The sequence below is a fragment of the Lytechinus variegatus genome, chromosome 13, assembly GCF_018143015.1.
Source record: "Lytechinus variegatus isolate NC3 chromosome 13, Lvar_3.0, whole genome shotgun sequence".
Lineage (NCBI taxonomy): Eukaryota > Metazoa > Echinodermata > Echinoidea > Temnopleuroida > Toxopneustidae > Lytechinus > Lytechinus variegatus.
The window spans coordinates 31,956,853-31,972,753 of NC_054752.1; the positions used below are offsets into that span (position 1 = coordinate 31,956,853).

The window sequence follows — 15,901 nt, forward strand, 5'->3', positions numbered from 1 at the left end:
TCTTTACTTCAAAAACTTTTACTTGCCCTGGGCAATCGGGCAAGTGCGTATGTAGTACCCTGTCTGATATATTTAAGAAGTCCCAAAATTGCTATTGGACACTTTTCAATATAAAAAAGAGAGATTCAGTATAATGTTTGATTTGTACATGGTTTGTACATTATACATGTCCAATTTTTTTCTTCGAAGGTACCTTCAAGGTCTGATATATGATTAATATTCAATTATTAAAAGTTAAAGCATCTTTCTATAGGCCTATATACACCTCCACGGTCAAAGGTATTTTTAAATGTTGGACAAAAATCTACTCAGTCACCCAGAATTGAGAACTTACAAAATTTGGAGGGGTAGCTATGCAAATGCCTCTCATAAGGTGGTTTCAGACCACCTCGAAGTTCGTCAGTTCCAGGTATTCTCTGATCGGGAAATTTACCCCGATCAGAAAATACCAGGTATTTTGGTAATGTGAAAGCAAACTACGCGTAATTTCCCCGAAAGGAAATACCCGCTAAATAGTAGGTACTTGGACGAAATCACGAGAACTTTCGCGGGGATTTTTCCAAGGTCGCAGGTATTTTGGCAATGTGAAAGCAAATTACTGGAACTTTTTATCCCAGCGTGTCGTTGGGCGCGGGAGCTGTGGGTGGCTGCTGGGCTAGTGATTTTGAATCTCGCGCCTTGCCTGCTTATCAGACCATACTGCGCATGCTCGTAACTTCAGGAACTTATCCCGAAGGGTATGTTTCAGGGCGGTGTGAATGCAGGAATAATTAATGGGTATTTTTCAGCCTAAAAAGTTCTCGTAATTTAATAGGGATTCTTGTGATCGAGGTGGTTTGAAACCACCTATAGTAATATAGAACTAGAGGATGGATTGATAGATAGAGAGAGAGATAGAGAGACAGACAGACAGAAGGGAAAGGAGAGAGACAGAGAGAAAGAGGACCTCCAAATAGTTGTTTTATGAACCTAGATAGACAGGTGCATGTTTTATGACAGGTTGTTTACGAAACAGCCTCTCAATTTCATGTATCATTTCATTGTATTTGTTGTTCTATATGTTATGATATGTTATGATGTGCACAGATTACTCTGAAGTGCATGAATCATATCACATTTTCTTGTTGTCAAACAATTTTTTCCTTTTTGTAAAGGATACATGTTCTATGTCCTTGGCTTCCAAAAACATAAGAAAAGGCCTTAGTGTTGTTCATAATAGTACATATTAATCTCTTCTGTTTAAAATTGATGTGATATGCTAGATTACTGTGAAATACAGGTATCAAATCACCTGAAAAGGTTCAGTGACCTGGTAGTACATGGAGTTCCAAAGTCTCTTTTTGCGAGAGTTAAAAAGTTTGACTACTTGATGTCAGAGCAACGTGCGTTAGTCTGGTAGCTACCTGATTAATGAGATTTTCAAAGAATATTTACATCATCTATTTATCCTGTTTTTTAATTCTCTCTTCTCACCTATCAAAATTAATTGATTTGATTTCTTTCTTGTGAAACAACTTGTTCACATTTGATGTGTTATTTGTAAAACCATTTTAAAAATGTTTATTATTTATATCATTGTTGTCACTATTATTACAGTACTAGAAATTATCACCAGTTGGCGGATGCGCAACAGGATGCATGCCCCCCGCTATATTTTGAGAATGATCCATTGAACATTTGTATCAATATAAAATTTAAGAAAATTGTCGTCATCACCAATTCTGTATTAAAATTTTCTCTTTGCTGCCACCCCCCCTCCCCTATTTCGAAATCCTGGATCCACCACTGATTACAATCACCATTGTCAACTTGACCATTATTGTTGTCATCGTGCAACATTCGACAATATCAATCAACAATACCATCATCGTTCATTATTGTTTGTTCATTTGATTTGCAATAATTTTTTCCCCCTGGAACGACATGGTTCATATTTGTATGAGACATTGCACCTCAGTCAGGAATGTTGCAGATTACTGACAGATGTTCAGATCAATACTAAAGTGCATTCAGTGCCTTGTGTGGTGTTCACACAATTTTGTTGTGTGCTTGTGTATGTTGTGTGAATAGTATGTTTCACATCACGTTTCAAGGTTCTAGACATTGCTTGGTTGGTGGGGGAGGGGTCAGCATTGTTAGTACAAGGTGTGTACATCATACAGCATGTATAAACTAAAGTGTTGTTTTTCATGGTGAGGTGATGTAGGCTTATATGAAGAGTTAAAAAGGTATTAAAGTTTAATACTGAAATAAGAATGGTGTACTCTTCAACAGGCCAATATTTCATAACTTCATGAAAAATTAAGTTATTTACAGTAGGGAAAACATGGCAGAAATATATGTTAAGGGTATTGCTTTAGGATTATTCTGTTTAAAAAAGAACTGCCTTATTGGTTATAAAAATTGAACGTAGCGGTGTTGTGGCTCAGTGGATAAGTCTTCAGACTTTGAACCACAAGGTCCGGGGTTCAAATCCCACCTCAGCATTTGCGTCCTTTGGCAAGGCGTTTATGTACATATGCCACTCTTGACCCAGGTGTAGTGAGTGGGTACCTAGTTGAATGCTCGATGCACCTGATCAGGGTAGCTGTGCTAAAGCCGGGCAGGCCTGTGAAATCTCCGCTATTTAGCGGAAATCCGCTAATTTCATTTTTAAGACCGATTTCAATTTCCGCTTTTTTCCTGTGTTTCATTTCCATTTTTTCTAAGTCAAAATTCCGCTATTTTATCCCAAATGGCTGGAAAACAAGTCTAGGTAAATGGGTTCGAGCAGAATGTGTGTGTTGTGAATATACACGTTAAGGGGCCTTGTATTTTGCTTTTGCGAAGTTTCGAATTTTTAGTATATGTAACTCTATGAAACTGCTGCAGATCACACCGTGCACCGTTACCGTTGTTGGCGTATGGGCCCGTCAATCTGTATGCATTGTCAGCGGACGGAACCGCATACAACACAGGGAAATCATTGCGTGTGCACGTTGTTGGTTACGTACATGTACATACGATCGAGACTCGGGAGTGAATGAACAAGTTCACGTGTTCGGGATGTTTACAAAGTTAGTGTTTTGAACTTTCTGACTTTGGAGTTTGGACTTTGTTGTTTATATTCTTGAATCATTGGAAATACGAAGAACATAAAGAATGCATAGGGTTGAAGCAAAAGTCCTCTGTTTCTTCCAAAACCAAACTGAAGCTGGCGACTTTCAAAAGAGTGCATACAGACATTCAAGAGCACCATGATAAATTGATAAGCAAGATACCTCTAAAAAGCAAAGGATGAGAAGTAAATAGTAAGGTAAATTTTCAGCTTTCTTCAGCTATTTTTTTTAAACCCCACTCACAGGCCTGGCCGGGGTAATAGTATGCAGTGCTTAGAAACATTTGTATTAAGTGCTGAATAAATGATTGCATTTTATTATTATTATCATTTATTGAATATGAAATGTTTAATTTGTAAACAAATTTTCGGCATTACTCCTATGTGTTTAAGATCGCATGCTCGATCTGTAATGAAACATTTAATTTCTACCTTTGGTACACAAACTGTGAAATTGAAATATGTATGATTCATTTGTCATTTTGTATGGAAAGAAATGTGTATGAGGCTGTTCTCACTACGTTCCTAAAACTAGTTTACTGGAAACTAGTTTAACGCGTAGTGAGAACTGTCGAAGCGGTCTTGGAAGCGATCTTCTAAACCAGTTTGGAAAACCACCTCGCGATGTAGTTTTCAAGATCGCTTTGCCTCGTTAAACTGGTTTTAGCGTGAGGACACAACCGTTCTTCTGGAAGCGATCTTCGCACATTTTGAGCGCGCTACTCCACATGTCAGGTGTAGAATGACCATGCTGCGGTTTCGAATTTCGCGCGAAACTTGTCACCCCACTGAGAGCGTTTCCATAGCAACAAGAGCGCTTTACGTGAAGTGATTTTGAAAACCACTGTTGTGTGCTCAGGTGGGAACTCTAGCAAAGCGATCTTCCAAACTGGTTTCCTGAATCGGCTTCCAGTAAACTAGTTTTAGAAAGCGTAATGAGAACGGCCTCCATGGCACCTGTGCATTTCATTGCTTTGGACACCCTTCTCTGCTCAAACTGGCAGGCACTGGTCAATTAAAAAAAAAATGTGATTCAGGCCTAGTAAACAATGCTAACTTGCTAGTGTAGTTCAATGCCTACTGAAGATAGCATGTACATGTATGTAGAAACAGATATTGACACAGAATGACCTATATTGGGACTAAGGAAAGAAAACCAGAGGCCGCTGAAGGATGTGGTCAGTATGGAAACAACCTTTTGAAAAAGAGATTGTTGGGGGCCGACCAGTCTCAGCATGGTATGGCTACGGGGACTGTAGGTCAAATAAATATAAGCCATATGATAATAACAATTATGCTAGATATAGGTTCCAATGGCGGAAGGGTTCATGCTTGATTTGATGCGTCGTCTTAAAGGGAAATGCTGATATTTAAATTGTTTTCTCATGAATAAAGCTTGCCTATATTCTTCAGATTTGTTTATATCACAACTAGAGAAGGAATGCTGTGCGTTGTATTTACGATAGGTAGTTGGGGGTAGTCAATTGAAAACTAAAAGCTAAGATTATTCACAATGGGTGATGTCAAGTTCAGTGTTGACCTTTTGGTGTTGGTGTTAGGTCAATATTTACATGATTATAACACCAAACATAAAAAGAAGATGGTCCCGAAAAGTCACTCACTAGTTGTTGAGATGTCAAATAACGTGATGTGGATCAGTTTTACAAACTCTCAATTAGGGCTGGGACTAAAACCCGGGTACCCGGGTCCCGCCCGTAAGCGTCGGGTACCCGGGTAGAAAAATCAATACCCGATACCCGAAAATTGCTCACCAGTATAACGTACATTTGATTTGTATTGCGTAGTGTAAGACATTATTGTAAACTCATCACAAAAGTACACAAGTCTCATTTTGAATCTCACCAATTACCCTCGAAATATCCATAAATATACTAGTTTCTCAAGTGATGATGATGTGACTAAGATCGTTCAATCGTCGCCATGTTTATTTTGCAGCGCAGTGACGTCATCCAGCCACTGCGACGCAAGCCAATTATGAATGAAAATATAGTAAGCATGCGCATTGCAAGCCTTAGCCCCACGCAGTATTCTGTCAAAACAAGTCTGCAATACTCTGTCACCTCATACCAAAATCGACCTAGAATTCCACTTTCCTTTATTTCATATGAATTATGAAAGGTATTCTCAGAGGATCTGTTTTCTCACCGATACCATGCAAGTAAGCAAATTTTATTACTTCTTGCTTTTCCGTCAAAATCTTACGAAGTAGCGTCGATGTTGCATCGTGTTTGTGAGTTTGTAAAATCTATCGCTACGTGAACAAAGTCAATTGATTTCCGGGTTTCGGAGCATACGAGGCGCCAGCCAATCACGTTCTTGATACCATTTTCAGTTCATCATAAACCGAAAATGGCAACACGATCGTGATTGGCTGGCGCATTTGACGCTCCGAAACCCGGAAATCAATTGGCTTTGTTCATGTAGTGATAGATTCTACAAACTCACGAACACGACTAATATCGACGCTATACTTCGTAAGATTTTGACGGAAAAGCAAGAAGTAATAAAAATTTGCTCACCTGTGCGGTATCGGTGAGAAAACAGATCCTCTGAGAATACCTTTTATAATTCATATAAAATATAGAAAAGTGGAATTCTAGGTCGATTTTGGTACGAGGTGACAGAGTATTGCAGACTTGTTTCGATAGAATACTGCGTGGCACACGGGAGGCTTGCAATGCGCATGCTTACTATATTTTCATTCATAAATTGGCTTGCATCGCATTGGCTTGATGACGTCACCTATGGGGTTTTTCCACCAGTCATATTTCGAGCGACATGATTTTCGGGTACCCGCCCGAAAATTACCACGGGTACCCGAAAAGAAAAATACCCGAAAGTCCCAGGCCTACTCTCAATAAGTTTTGGAGCTGGGGGAAGCAATCAAAATTTCAACACTAACACAAACACCAAGGCCAACACCGGACTTGAAATCACCCAATGTCAGTAATGATAATAATATTCCGCATTTATATAGCGCTTGATACATCGGAACGACGTCTCTAAGCGCTTTACAGACATATTATTACCCCGGTCATGATGGGATTCGAACACACGACCCTCTGATTACAAGGCGAGAGTCAGAACCGCTACACCACGACACTTCCAGTAGAAAGAGGAGGAAGTGTTCCACCAATAATTTTTAGTACTGCAGACATTTGTAGATTTGTATTAATTTGTTAACAGTTTATGATTTTCACAGCTTGTTGACAGACCTGCACAAAGTCCTTGTTTTCATGTTCTTCTTTCCCATGCTTTGTATTATTAAAGAGAAGAAGTGTGCACACAGAATGTGATTTTTCAAATCTTAGAAACCTTGTGCTGTTTGCACTGTGGTCCTGAGTATTTACAGTAGGTTGAGGACGCAGTTAAGTTGATTTTCTTCGGTTGATCGTAATGTCGGTTAAGTCAATACAATCAGCGGATGTTATTGTTTGATCTTCAATACTAATGGCTCCGTTAAATGTTTCTTGGGATTTTTATTGTAAAAAGAAAATTTTATCTGTCACAACGCTGTCATGGACATGCAGGGCTATGTATGTATTTTATTTAAAGATTGCACCTGAAATTTTGGAAGTTCAAGGCCCTATTTCACCTTTTTTAAAGGCATGAACAGTAGTGTTAGCAATGAGGAAGATCACCATTAAACTAATTTAAGATTACTACAGACTTTAGGCTACATGTATGTCAGAGACCAACTGGTACATTATGTCTCTGGCAAACTAAGGACAAATGTTACAATATTCATTTGATACAGTGGGTGACGGAAATCCATTTCAGTCACAAATTTAAGATTGATTTACATGTATATCTCAAGACTTATGCTTTTAATATGCTTTATACACTACCTCAATTTTAGTGATACTTCATATATCTTAGTCACATTTAATTTTTTGTGAAGACCTGTTCTTACTTACACTTGCCTTCATGTACACTTTCGTTTTAGATCATGCTTTCTTGACTTAAATTTATATTTTTTCATTTCAACCATTTTCTATTTATTGCTATTGACAGAGCTGTCAAGTAGTACAGATTTTCTGTATTTAGTACTGAAAAATTAGAAAAATACTGATGGTTCCATGCAAAATACTGATTTCTAATGTTTCAGTTTTATGTGTTGTCCTATGGTATTTCTTTTTAAAATACTGATTTCCTCACCAAAGTACTGATTTTCAGCTTTAAAAATACTGAAATGTTCTTGTTCAGGTTGGTAGCTCTGTATTGAATGCACTGATAATAAACCGTCCTTTTCTCTCTTGTTTCGTTTTGTCTTTCAGAGGGTTAAACCCGGCCCAGGCAGAGCTGAACTATTTAAACAAAGCCAAGTGGCTAGAGATGTATGGTGTAGATCTACATGTCGTACAGGTATTTTTCAGTAACTAGTATTGGTTACCAATATTTTAGGGTAGAAATATTTTTACGATTTTAAAACGGTAGTATTCACAAGTTATACACATATTTTTTATGTTGATGACTTGGGGTTGTATGATGAGGATCAAACTCTGATATTTGAACATTTTTTTTTACCTCCTTCCATAATCAACCCCCTTGGCCCATCCGTATTCTGAAGTCGGGTTTAATTTAAACTCTGGTTTTAAGTTGTGGTTTAACTATGGAAAGTCAGTTGTTACATAAATCTATAACAGTAGAGGTTCAATGTATCAGCTTATTTGACTCCCAAAACATTAACTGCCTGGGAAGGATAATATGACAAATTAAATAATTTTTAAGAGCACATTGAACATGAGAAGCATTCACTGTAATCAAAATTTTGAACCATTATGCTTCCCATAATTTTAGCACAGAGTTAACCATGGTCTAAGATAAACCCGACTTCAGAATACGGGCCCTTGAGATGAAAGACACATGACTATGTTCTTGGTCTATCCCTGCATGAGATCCTGGTCTATCTTTATACACCGACATAGCATATTCTGTTTGTCAAAAGTGACCCATTTAGTCTTTAATCATGTCCGTTATCTTGTTATTCCTCTTGGGCTGAGGTTCTACGACCATCTTCTTCATCCCACTATGATCCTAGTGTATGAAGGAGACTACAAGTTAGGCCTGATCTACTGGTCCAAAATCATGATCTACATTATTTAGATCTGATCATGTCTGACTATCTCACCATTCCTTCAGGGCCGAGATTCACACGACTATCAACTTGGTCTAACTCCTACTGGGATCCTGGTCTACGAAGGGGACAATAAGATAGGCCTGTTCTTCTGGCCCAAAGTGACCCGTTTAGACTTCAAATCCAAGAAACTTCATCTTGTTGTAGTTGAAGATGACGAACAGGTTAGTAAAATCTAAAATCAAATGGATTATTTAATTGAAATTTTTTTTATTGATAAAATAAAAAAAATTATGATTAAGATTATTGAAGTTAAAGTTAAGTTTTGGTTGATAGTGTGGATTGGCATTGATATCCTCTCAAAATAATGGGAGATGTTATTCATAATGCACACACCTATTACATGTAGATCTATAATAACTTGACTGAATTGATATTGGAGATTATTTCTCCTTAATCATGAAAAAAAAAGATGAAGATGAATTCCAGTTGAGGTGGCAATCTCAAAATGAGTTTCAACAAAATCCAATAAATTGACCATCCAAATATATGAATGAATGGAAAAAAAGATATGTGCCAAATCTAGTAGAAAATGTGTAATTGCTGAGAAATTATCAAAGTAAGTATGATATTCCAACCAGGGGCCTGTTGCATGCCTGTTGCATGAAACTTTTTACCTGAGAAAACTCAGGTTTTTACCCGAGTTGCCCTGTGTCAAAGTCAATGGCAGAAATCAGACTAGTTTTCAGTTTTTACCAGAGTTTTCTCAGGTAAAAAGTTTTATGCAACAGGGAACAGGCCCAAGATGTAGCTTCTCTTCCCAGACAATAAAAGTACACTGTCCTACATGTTCTTACCTGTGTTGGCGATTATCAGTGTGATAGTTTTCTGCTTAGATTTTATAATTACACAAAGGTACATTCAGTGCCATATCTAATTGTACATTGATGTGAAAATTAAGCTAGATTTTGAAGGCTTTCTCATTGAATTATTGTTTACTACAACTACATTCCTTTAGCGTTAAACATTGGTAGTCTAGTTTCCATTTTGATCATACTTCTTTATTTTCTTATCTGTTACCAGGGCAACGAGCAGCAGCACACATTTGTATTCCGGTTAGAATCCTCGCAGGCATGCAAGCACCTGTGGAAGTGCGCCGTGGAGCATCACGCTTTCTTCAGATTACGAGGGCCGGTCAAACCGCAACAAGGAAGGCAAGGGTTCATCCGTATGGGGTCAAGGTTCAGATACAGGTCAGTGATTGCTTTTACAGCTTTTAAGCACCCCCTGCTGCATGATATAGAAAAATAGAAGTGAAATTTTCTTATATACATCCGACTACCTTTATGTGAAAGCAATCCAATCCAAATCCAACAGTCATTATAAAGCATCTTTTCCTTTCAGTTACAAATAGTAGACCGGCCAAAACGATTTTTTATACTTTGAACGGCAAAATTTGTTAATGCTTGCTAATGCTTGGCATTCCAGCTAAAAGTTTTGCAAAAATACCCAGGAATAGCGTACGGGCGGATGCCAAGCGCAATTTTGCGTGAAAGTGTAATTTTTAGCGTAAAATCTGAAAGACTGTCGAAAATCACGCATTTTGATATTTTGACGGATTTTCATCATATCTTTGATTATCTTTGATATGAAATTATTTTTATTCAGAATTTCAAATTATAAGTCTACTAAATATGCATTTCAAATTTGAATATTACACACACACATGGCACAGGGAAACATAAAACCGCGATTTCCTCGAAATAAAAGTTTGTGAAAACTATCAATAGTTTGAAGTTTTTTTACGCAACATAAATTCTTCGATTTAAATGCCTTTATCCATCGAATGTATAGTAAATGTCCTAGTGCCACAAATATTAAAAGAATTTTCAAGTAAGATGGTAGATATCTCATTTTATGTTATCCGAAAGGAGACAATGTGCATTTTACTAGGTGCGCATTTTGAAAGAAAAATTGAAAATACCGTACATTATGTACATAATTACATGTATAAGTACATACTAAAGCGAGTTTTTATTTACATGTTTAAGTCCATAATAAAGCGAGTTTTTAAATGGATAGCACAATTTGTCAATTCCTTGCATCCCAGCTAAAAGTCTTGCGGAAATACCGAGGAATAGCGTACGGGCGGATGCCAAGTGCACTTTTGCGTGAAAGTATAATTTTTAGCGTAAAATCTGAAAGACTGTCGAAAATCACGCATTTTGATATTTTGACGGATTATCATCATATTTTTGATTATCTTTGATATGAAATTGTTTTTATTCAGAGTTTCAAATTATAAGTCTACTAAATATGCATTTCAAATTTGAATATTACACACGCATATATGGCAATATGAAATATAAAATCGTGATTTACTCAAAATAAAGGTTTGTAAAAATTATTAATGGTATAATGTTTGTGTTCCGCATCTCAATTTCGTTAAGATTTAGTGCTAACCGAATAAATACTTAATAATTGTTGTCAAGTCACATATAGTGAAAACAAATACTGAAATAAGATGCAAGATATATATCATTTTATGTTATATATGCGAAATATAACAAAGCACATTATTTTATCAGATGCGCATTTCTGATAAAAAAATAAACAGCGCACAATATTACATCAATATTGCACATTTATCTTATATCAGTGCGATACTCGTCATGATATTATATAGGATTATGTTTGCTTTTGTAGAGTTCGATCTTCTTGCTATTTCCACGAATGAATTGGTGCTGAACTTAAATCTACCTGTGGCGATATTCAGAAATAGGTCTGATATTTAATTTGCCGTTACCATGGTAGCATTAATTTTACAGGAATATCTATATCCAAAATCATAGAAAACATACATGTATGGATAAAGCGATTGAATTAGCATTTTTAAACCACTCTGTCAATCTACATTTTACTTCAGTTATTTGATTATCAAAGTATATTAAAAATAATGGCCGTTGCACGGCAGTACCTATTTTTTGCCTCGCCGGCATAGCAGAGCAGGACTAAAGGAGCCACTTCTCCGGTGGAGGTGACGGTAGTTTTGATATAACAGCGTCATATCAACCTTGAAATCTTAACCAAAGTTACATTTTTCAAAATTTCATTATAACTTTGAACGTATTGAAAAAAAATTAATGACACTTTAATTTTAATGACACTTTAATATTCATGTATTACTGATCGTCTTGCACAAGTTTTAGATCACATGATTAAGTTCAAAAGTCATTTAGAGTCACTGAACTTTGGCCATATGGGGGTATTTTTTTAAATGTCATCATAACTTTTTATTTCTATTGATCCAGTTAAAGATTACACTTGAACATAAGGGTATTAAAGTATCATCGAACATTTTGCACATATTTCAGTTCTCATGATCAAGGTCATACGTTATTTTGGTTCGATGAGCTATGGATGGCGTTTTTTTTTTAATTATTAATTTCAGTTGTTTCCAATGTCCTGCTGCTATAATTATTATGTTAAAGTATGAATAATAAATGTTATTTGGTCTTTTGCATTGCAAATTATAATTTTCATTCAATTCATTTGACTTCATCAAAGTTTTTGCATTTGCTATTATCACAGGTCCATGTTGTTATATATCCTGGTCTAAGACGGGGGCCGGACAGTCCGACCCTGGGCAGCCCTGGACTTACTAATGCCCTTTTTGGAAATGCAGTTGTACGACCATCTATATATTACAATATATGCGCTGGACGCTGGTCATTAGCCTTTAGATTTGTTTGTCATAATGGTCGTGCGACGGCATGCATTTCCCAAAATGGCAATACACTGTGATGAAATGAGCTGTAAGATATGAAATGTGAACTTTAAATGTGAACTTTAAATGTAAAGGACAAGTCCACCCCAACATAAAATTGATTTGATTGAAAAGAGAAAAAAAATCCAATAAGCATTACACTGAAAATTGACAGAGTGGTTTAAAAATGCTAATTCAATCGCTTTATTCATACATGTATGTTTTCTATGATTTTGGATATAGATATTCCTGTAAAGTTAATGCTACCATGGTAACGGCAAATTAAATATCAGACCTATTTCTGAATATCGCCACAGGTAGATTTAAGTTCAGCACCAATTCATTCGTGGAAATAGCAAGAAGATCGAACTCTACAAAAGCAAACATAATCCTATATAATATCATGACGAGTATCGCACTGATATAAGATAAATGTGCAATATTGATGTAATATTGTGCGCTGTTTATTTTTTTATCAGAAATGCGCATCTGATAAATAAATGTGCATTGTTATATTTCGCATACATAACATAAAATGATATATATCTTGCATCTTATTTCAGTATTTGTTTTTACTATATGTGACATGACAACAATTATTAAGTATTTATTCGGTTAGCACTAAATCTTAACGAAATTGAGATGCGGAACACAAACATTATACCATTAATAATTTATACAAACCTTTATTTTGAGTAAATCACGATTTTATATTTCATATTGCCATATATGCGTGTGTAATATTCAAATTTGAAATGCATATTTAGTAGACTTATAATTTGAAACTCTGAATAAAAACAATTCCATATCAAAGATAATCAAAAATATGATAATCCGTCAAAATATCAAAATGCGTGATTTTCGACAGTCTTTCAGATTTTACGCTAAAAATTATACTTTCACGCAAAAGTGCACTTGGCATCCGCCCGTACGCTATTCCTCGGTATTTCCGCAAGACTTTTAGCTGGGATGCAAGGAATTGACAAATTGTGCTATCCATTTAAAACTCGCTTTATTATGGACTTATACATGTAAATAAAAACTCGCTTTAGTATGTACTTATACATGTAATTATGTACATAATGTACGGTATTTTCAATTTTTCTTTCAAAATGCGCACCTGGTAAAATGCACATTGTCTCCTTTCGGATAACATAAAATGAGATATCTACCATCTTACTTGAAAATTCTTTTAATATTTGTGGCACTAGGACATTTACTATACATTCGATGGATAAAGGCATTTAAATCGAAGAATTTATGTTGCGTAAAAAAACTTCAAACTATTGATAGTTTTCACAAACTTTTATTTCGAGGAAATCGCGGTTTTATGTTTCCCTGTGCCATATGTGTGTGTGTAATATTCAAATTTGAAATGCATATTTAGTAGACTTATAATTTGAAATTCTGAATAAAAATAATTTCATATCAAAGATAATAAAAAATATGATGGTATTCCGTCAAAATATCAAAATGCGTGATTTTCGACAGTCTTTCAGATTTTACGCTAAAAATTACACTTTCACGCAAAATTGCGCTTGGCATCCGCCCGTACGCTATTCCTGGGTATTTCCGCAAGACTATTAGCTGGGATGCCAAGCATTAACAAATTTTGCCGTCGAATCCTTATCTAGAGCACTTTTTGAGGTTTGGCCGGTCTACTAAAAGCGGTATTCAAACACTGATCCATGTTTGGGCCACTAAAAAAAAATTCAACTCAGATTGATCAGCTTAGTCCTTGCAATTAATTGTACTCATAACAATATTAAAGGGATTTAATACTTTATTGAGCTGGTCTACTGCGAAGGCTGTCTTCACTGCAGCCGGTAGGTGATTCTGTAGTTTTGCAGCGACCACACGGAAAGACGTTTCAACTGCACATCTCTTGGAAAGGTACTGAATAAGCCAGATGGGTGACAATGAACATGTATTACAAAAAATAATCATTCTCCGCTTTGTGCTTTGTATGAAAGATGTACTCCTCTCAAGTAATTGTGGCTTGTTAATATATCATGAAATGAAATGAAAATGGAGAAATATTGGGGTCAGACAGTAATTATTTTATTGAATAACTCAGAAACAAACAAGAAAAATATTTTTATTGGGTTAAAAGAAGAAGGATAAGAGATAGTTACAGTTACTTTATATCATTGTCATAAAAGAAGGCTAAATTGATTACAAGTTTGTTCTTAAAGTGGCGGGATTGTATTTCTTATATTGTTAAAAAAATAATTTCTCAGAAGCAATGTTCATGTTCATGTCCCACATTGTGTGGTTAATTGTGTAGTCAAAATAAAGTAATTTGTTGCAAGCTTTGAACAAAAAACAATTTAATGTTGTGAGATGTTGATTTTGTTTTTGTTTTTTCTTTTCCTTTATAAAGTGGAAGGACAGAGTTCCAGACAGCCAAAACAAATCGGTCACGACGCTCCATGCAATTTGAGAGGAGGCCAAGCCAGAGGTTTTCAAGAAGACCCTCGTATGCAAAGAAAAAAGGTAAATAGACATCTTTGTTTTTATGTTTATGCATGTAGATTGTAATGTGGTAATTCCAAGATAGCAACATAATAAGTTTGTTTGGATTTTTTTTGCTAAATTGCCTTCATTTTTACCATTTTCTGTAAAAAAATATCCTGTTTTACAATGATATTCTACTTGCTCTGTGGTATAGAGTCACCCCATCTATTTAATACATATGTAATTTCAGAATACATGATATTGCATATTTTTTTGTTTCTTGCTTTAGCTGCTGAAATGGCCAACAGACTTCGTGCTGGACAGACATCAACGTTAGGTGGAGGGTAGGTTGCCATTCTCATTTTATTTTTAAACTAAAAAAAAAATCTCATGAAAAATCTTTCATGCATGTTATATATGAATTTTTAAAGGATTTTTTCTTTGGTAGTCCCTGCACAACAGAATTGTATGAATTTACAAAGTGCACCTGTGAATTTCACTTCCCCATAGATGCCTGTAGAAGATATGGTAAGTAATTGCATTTTTCTTCAAAAAATGAAGATTGATGTTTTACCTTTTAGATCCAAGATCGTCATACGTAATATCTTCCAAAAGGACAATTGATATTTATGACATGCTCTTAACTATTATTATCCAGTTTCAATTTCCCCTATGGGCATTATGGATCAGGTATAAATCACAGCTTCTTGCTTTTAAAGCTAAGTTAGAGTACTGGTGTAGAAATCTAATTTTGATAGGAAATGTTTAAAGCAAACCTAAAGTGTTTATCATATGCCAGAATGCTTGTTTAGAATGACAAAGTTAAATTATAATAATTCAGGCTTGCTTGAATTCATTTTAATACCACATGCTTTTCCTAGTGTAGCTAACACACTATAAAAGTTTGGGCATTTTTAAAGTAATTTTTCAGATCTTCATTCGCTCATTACTCCGTTATTGTACATTTTCGTGAAAAATCGTTTGGCAGATATAATTTATTTGAAGTTTTTATAATTCTGTTTAAGTTTTTATTTCTGTGAACTTTTTTAATCCTGTTAACCAGTACCAGAGTTTATTTTGAATCACTGCATCATAATGTTCTATTGTATTTACAGTGCTACAGCCACCTCTCCTACCCAGCGGACGGCTATTAAGACGTCTCCCCGGGTCCCGCCCCACCCACCAGCAAGGCTAGCAGCCAACGCCACTGTCCACTCACCGGTCACACCACCCATAGAGAAGAAACCCCCCTTGCCTCCCTCCATCCCCGGAACCCTCACAGAAACCAACATAGACACAGGAGCCACGGCAGAGGTCATCGTGGGAAGGACGGAAAAGCCGGCGGTTATCGGCGGGACGGGACTTACGATTTCGCTGTCGAAACCGGTTGATGAAAGGGATTATAACCACGCAGGTGGAAGTCTGAGTGAGTTGTAGTGACCAACAAATAATCAAAGGACAATTTCACCCCAACAAAAACTTG

General features: G+C 36.0%; 1 protein-coding gene across 8 annotated transcripts in view; it reads left to right on the forward strand.

Annotated features, from left to right (window-relative positions):
• The window catches only part of LOC121426310 (band 4.1-like protein 5), a 68,970-nt gene that overhangs the window by 31,119 nt on the left and 21,950 nt on the right, over positions 1–15,901 (forward strand). For all 8 annotated transcript variants that reach the window (XM_041622559.1, XM_041622553.1, XM_041622555.1 and 5 more), the window contains exons 7-12: positions 7,396–7,483; positions 8,261–8,419; positions 9,279–9,448; positions 14,345–14,457; positions 14,708–14,762; positions 15,534–15,844. In XM_041622559.1, coding sequence (XP_041478493.1) covers positions 7,396–7,483; positions 8,261–8,419; positions 9,279–9,448; positions 14,345–14,457; positions 14,708–14,762; positions 15,534–15,844 — 896 coding nt within the window. The remainder of the gene's footprint in view (positions 1–7,395; positions 7,484–8,260; positions 8,420–9,278; positions 9,449–14,344; positions 14,458–14,707; positions 14,763–15,533; positions 15,845–15,901) is intronic.